This window comes from Nematolebias whitei, chromosome 1, assembly GCF_014905685.2.
Source record: "Nematolebias whitei isolate Nwh7 chromosome 1, NemWhi1, whole genome shotgun sequence".
NCBI lineage: Eukaryota > Metazoa > Chordata > Actinopteri > Cyprinodontiformes > Rivulidae > Nematolebias > Nematolebias whitei.
In genome coordinates, this window is record NC_056498.1 from 69148869 (window position 1) to 69155241 (window position 6373).

Below are 6373 nucleotides of genomic sequence, written 5' to 3' on the forward strand. Positions count from 1 at the left end.
ATGAGTGTAGACCGCAGAGTCCTGGCCTGATGATGTTGATCTTCTGTGCTGGGCCATCCTTTTGGCCAGTGGCTGTTTAGTTTCCCCGATGTAAGACTGATCACAGCCCTCCTGACACTGAACAGCATACACAACATTGCTCTGTTTGTGCCGGGGGACTGGATCTTTGGGATGAACCAGTCTTTGCCGTAATGTATTTTGGGGTTTAAAAGTCACTGGGACGTTATGTTTAGAAAATAAATGTCTCATTTTCTCTGATACCCCCTCAACATACGGAATGACCACTGGTCTGGGTCTGGGTTCCTCCTTTTCACCTGTTGGCTGACTGGAGTCCTGTTTGGGTTTCTTCTCTGCTTCCAGGAAGGCCCAGTTAGGATATCCACATTGCTCTAGAGCCTGTTTTGTGTAGGATTTCTCCTTCTGCATGGCTCCCAAGCTAGACAGCATCCCCACTAGCTTGGGAGCCATGCAGAAGGAGAAATCCTACACAAAACAGGCTCTAGAGCAAGACGAAGGCTTATTCCCAAGGTCAGCCTGTTAGCTTAGCTAGTAACTTAGCTTCTCAGCTTAGTTGCTTTTAACGATCCAATAACACGTTTTTGGACGGTTAAAACAGATTTTAAAGAGAAAAAAGAAAGGGAGGGGTCAGTGAAGAGCACCGTAGTTGAGCCTTTTGTCATCCAGTGTCTTCAGTAGAAAGAGAGAGACACAAAGAAATGATTAAGCCAGTAAATGAAAATGAGGTTGATAATTCTCATTCGTCATGTGATTAATTGATTTATTGTTTATCTTGATAGGCCTACTGTCAGTGTCTATGAAGAGCACTTCTGTTTTGTTGAGCGAGTTTGCTGTTGTTTTTACTATTTGAAGTGTTTTTTTGGTTTGTATTTGTTTTGTTGATTGTAGGATTTTGCTTCTGTTATTGCAGCATTTTTTTGTTTGTAGCGTATTTCTGTTGCATTTGTTTTTTGTGTTTGCATGTTTTGAATTTTGCGTCATACAGCTTGTTTGCAGCTCGTTTCGCTGTTTGCATCATACATGTGTTCGAAGCACATGTGCACCTGTCGGCCTCCGTACATATTATATTTTGTTTGCATTTGTTGATTATCTCATGCTGCTGTATTCATTCATACCTATCTGCTCACCAAAGACTCATGTTCGAGGTGCTGTTGTTACGGCATACTGTTTTACATTTTTAGTGTTCAGTGTATATCTTAGATATTTTAGCGTACCATTTGGTGTATATCTTAGATTCTTATTTACTGTTTCGTTTTACTTTTTTTTTGTTGCTATTTTTGGGTGTAACTGGGACCCTGTGTACATAATTTCATTCCTCCTCATGTACCACATGTGGTGGAAATGACAATAAGGTTGACTTGGACTCTATATTCAGTCTCGTTTGTTTAATTTCAGTTTTTGTTTTTCTGTTCCAGGATTAGAACTAAGGTGGTGACACAAAGTATTGTGTTTGTTCCCATGTGTTGTGTGCTGTGTGTGCTGGGACCCTCCCATGGTTAGTGTGCCCTCAAAGCTTTTGGGTGAATTTTCTGTTTTGTGTTTTTGGAACCACCCATAAATTTGATAGTGTACTTTGAAATATGGTTTCATGCTTACTCTGTAAATAAGCACAAGTACCTTTTTTAGTATCAAATTATTTTCTTCCATTTTTAATCAAAGAGTGATAAACTTAGCAATTAAAGTAGTTTATTAAAGAAATCAAGACACTGTTAACAATTTTTGGAGAAAAAAAAAGACACTCTCACAACTTAAGCATTTATTACCAAGTGTTTCTGTACAGAAGTTATAAAATGGTTTTAAAAAGTTTAATCTGACTTAACATAAATAATGATTAATAAAAACATGGTTTAGTCTATGGACTGCAAATGTTATCACAGTCATCAGTCGAGATCACTGAATTCTACCTACCAAAACTTTAAAGTATTTGTTTAAAAAGCTCCATCACCTCACAGTTGCATATGCAATACAGTAAGTTTGCATTTCTAGAATACAGAAATAAACTATAACCATAAAAATAACTAAAAAATTAAAACCAAATATGATCAGTTTACAAAATGCAGTATGGAACATAATCAAACAACCTACTTTTTTAATAATGAAAGAATGATTTACATCACAATATTGGGTTAATTCAACAGAAATGACAGTGAAGCATATTTATCATGATCATAGCCTTTCTTCAAATTTGATAGCTTTGATGCGTCTTAAAGAAATACTGTGCATTTAATACAATTATATTGTTCCAAATTAAATGTCAAGGGGCCTAAAAGTAAAACAAAATCTAATATTACCAAAGATTTTATGATCAAATACAAGTTAAAGTGTTTTTATTGTTGAGAGAACATATTTGTAGATTTTTAACATTTTATTGCAAGCAGACTGGTCTTCCATACAATCTTTAACAATAGCTTCCCTCAGTTGTATTTATACAGATTGTTATGTGTATCTTTTATCACAAACCAATCACATTTCTACTTTTTATTACCCCTCAAAAAATTTAACAAAGAAGGAGCAGACTGAGTGCCATCCCTCGCTACAGTAAGTTTGCACTGGCGGCATGTCATTCACCATTCCTTCATCCTCAGAATCAAGCCTCTCTTCCCTCTTCTTCTTCTCCTCATCAATCTTTTCTTTCTTCTTTCTCTTCTCTACCTTCCCCCCATCTGAGATTTTCCCACCATCTACACTTTTTTTCCCTCCTTCTTTTCCTCCATTCCTTTTCTCTCCATTGCACTGGGCCAGCTTCATGTGGGCCTCAGCAGGAGCCTTCTTACATGTTTTGGCCTTCAGGACTTTTTCTCCTTCACAGGCATTCTCCCTTTTCTTCAGCTTTCCTACCAGCTGCTTCCAGTACTGGCTGGATTTCACCCCATAGGCCTGGCAGAGGTCTGGCTTACCAGCGTAACAACACAAATATCTGTAGGAGAAGCAAAAACAAGAGTGAACAAAAAATGAGAGTTTAAAAAAAAAAGTGGGACAAAGATGAAAACAATACAAATTCCACCGCAGTGGGAGTTGGCAAAAACATCTGCAACAGATGTGAATTTAAGAGTGTAAAAAAACAAATTGTTACTTATATTTTTGTAACCTATCTCTCTTGTTTGGAAAGATTGCAGAAGAAAAAAAAAAACTTTGTCTAAAAAGAACATGGCAAACTTTGTTTTTTAAAGTTTCATTTAAATAATCATGAGGCTTATGTAACAATGTCCTTTAAAATAGATCAGATCAAAGTAAACATGCTTACCCATAATGCACAGCACCATGTTTGAAAAAACAAACACAAAATGTCAGCACAAACAGCCCAAAGCACAGTCATAGAGGGCAAATGGTTTGATCTTGTTTTGCAGCCACAGAACCCTGGGCCTCTTGCAATCACTGAGTCAACCATGAACTCTACCAAAGCATTCTAGAGTCAAATGTGAGGTCATCTGTCTGACGCTCGAGCCAGACTGGGGCATGATGCAACACAACATTGATACAAACCACAGCAACTAATCTACAACAGAACACCTGAAAAACACAGAAATCCAAGTGTTTCTACAGACCAGTCAGAGTCCAGTCCTCAATCTGATTGAAATGCTGGGATAGGACCTTAAGACAGCTGAGAAGAAACAAATATATATATATATACATTTTTTTCATTTACCCAGGTAGTCTCATTGAGCCATGAGAACTCATTTTCAAGAGAGACCTGTTTAGGGAGCAGATGGAGGTTAAGGACCTTGCTCATGGGCCCAGAGTGGGGCGAATGAGGGTGCTTCATCTACCCCACCCACATTTTTGATGTTGTCTGTACCGGGGTGTGAACTGGCGATCTTCCGATCACAGGCCCACTTTCTCTAACCTCTGCGCCACCACTCCCCATATCTGCTAACCTTAATGAAATGAAGCAATATTGTAAAAATGAATATGACAAAATTACTCCAAATGTGAGAATCTATGTCTATCTTGTGTTCTTTATAGATTTTTGTGTTTTCTTGTATCTTATGTTCTGCCTTCCCCAGTGTTTTCTTCTTTCAAGTTCCCAGCTTCTGCTTCACCTGCTCCCAATCCCAATCACCTCAGGTGTTCATCATAGTGTCTTGTTAGTGTCCCTTTAAGTTCAGCATCTTTGTGTTTTCTCTTGGTCGGTGTATTGCGCTTCCCACAACCGTTCATGCTCCGTTCCTCCGTGTCTCCTCGTGATCACTATTCATGTGTTTTGCTTACACATCAACCTTTGTTTTGTGTCTTGTAGGTATTTATTAAAGGCTTCTTTATTTTATCTTTGCATTGCCTGCTACTGTCTGCAACCTGGCTTTGACTCAAACATCAGATCATGGGACCACACTTATGCCAGAGACTGGCAACTTCCTACAGAAAACTACAGCAGAGTTATTGCTGCTATTAAAGGGTCTACAAGCTGTTGGATCATCAGGTGGACTTTTCACCCCATGCAAAAGTCATTATTAGGAGCTGAACAAATTTTAGCCTTTTTTATAGAACGATTCATACTAAAATGAATACAAATTAACAAAAAGAAAACTTGTCTGCTTTAAACTGTGTCAGAAAAAAAATATTGCGTTAGTGTTAGGTAAAAAAAAAAAAAGAAGAAAAACTTCAAATCCATATTGGAACCACATTGCCAGAAATGTTATATTGCATCACATTTCTGCAATTTTTGTGAAGAATTAGACAAATAACATGCAAACATGTATATATATATACAGTAGTCCCTCGTTTATCGCAGGGGATCAGTACCTTGAAGCTCTGCGATAAGTGAAAAACTGAAAAATAAGAATAGTAATACAAATAGTAAGTCGTGTGTGTATATACAGTGCCTTGCGAAAGTATTCGGCCCCCATGAACTTTTCAACCTTTTGCCACATTTCAGGCTTAAATATATAAAATTTAAATTTTTTGTGAAGAATCAACAACAAGTGGGACACAATTGTGAAGTGGAAAGAAATTTATTGGATGTGTCAAACTTTTTTAACAAATAAAAAACTGAAAAGTGGGGCGTGCAATATTATTCGGCCCCTTTACTTTCAGTGCAGCAAACTCACTCCAGAAGTTCAATGAGAATCTAGGAATGATCCAATGTTGTCCCAAATGACTGATGATGATAAATAGAATCCACCTGTGTGTAATCAAGTCTCCGTATAAATGCACCTGCTCTGTGATAGTCTCAGGGTTCTGTTCAAAGTGCAGAGAGCATCATGAAGACCAAGGAACACACCAGGCAATTCCGAGATACTGTTGTGGTGAAGTTTAAAGCCGGATTTGGATACAAAACGATTCCCCAAGCTTTAAACATCCCAAGGAGCAATGTGCAAGCAATCATATTGAAATGGAAGGAGTATCAGACCACTGCAAATCCACCAAAACCCGGCCGTCCCTCTAAACTTTCATCTTGAACAAGGTGAAGACTGATCAGAGATGCAGCCAAGAGGCCCATGATACCTCTGGATGAACTGCAGAGATCTACAGCTGAGGTGGGAGAGTCTGTACATAGGACAACAATCAGTCGTACACTGCACAAATCTGGCCTTTATGGAAGAGTGGCAAGAAGAAATCCATTTCTCAAAGATATCCATAAAAAGTGTTGTTTAAAGTTTGTCACAAGCACCTGGGAGACACAACAAACGTGGAAGAAGGTGCTCTGGTCAGATGAAATCAAAATAGAACTGTTTGGCCACAATGCAAAACGATATGTTTGGCGTAAAAGCAACACAGCTCATTACCCTGAACACACCATCCCCACTGTCAAACATGATGGTGGCAGCATCATGGTTTGGGTCTGCTTTTCGTCAGCAGGGACAGGGAAGATGGTCAGAATTGATGGGAAGATGGATGGGGCCAAATACAGGACTATTCTGGAAGAAAACCTGTTTGAGTCTGCAAGAGACCTGAGACTGGGACGGAGATTTGTCTTCCAACAAGACAATGATCCAAAACATGAAACCAAATCTACAATGGAATGGTTCACAAATAAACATATCCAGGTGTTGGAATGGCCAAGTCAAATTCCAGACCTGAATCCAATCAAGAATCTGTGGAAAGAGCTGAAGACTGCTGTTCACAAACGCTCTCCATCCAACCTCACTGAGCTCGAGCTGTTTTTCAAGGAAGAATGGGCAAGAATGTCAGTCTCTCAATGAGCAAAACTGATAGAGACATACTCCAAGCGACTTGCAGCTGGAATTGCAGCAAAAGGCAGCGCTACAAAGTATTAACGCAAGGGGGCCGAATAATATTGCACACCCCACTTTTCAGTTTTTTATTTGTTAAAAAAGTTTGACACATCCAATAAATTTCATTCCACTTCTCGATTGTGTCCCACTTGTTGTTGATTCTTCACAAAAAATTTAAATTT

General features: G+C 38.6%; 1 protein-coding gene across 1 annotated transcript in view; it reads right to left on the minus strand.

The window, feature by feature from the left end:
* Positions 1-1764: 1764 nt before the first annotated feature.
* fgfbp3 (fibroblast growth factor binding protein 3) overlaps positions 1765-6373 on the minus strand; it is a 17132-nt gene continuing 12523 nt past the window's right edge. The window contains exon 3 of the mRNA XM_037687093.1: positions 1765-2935. Coding sequence (XP_037543021.1) covers positions 2500-2935 — 436 coding nt within the window. The 3' untranslated portion in view covers positions 1765-2499. The remainder of the gene's footprint in view (positions 2936-6373) is intronic.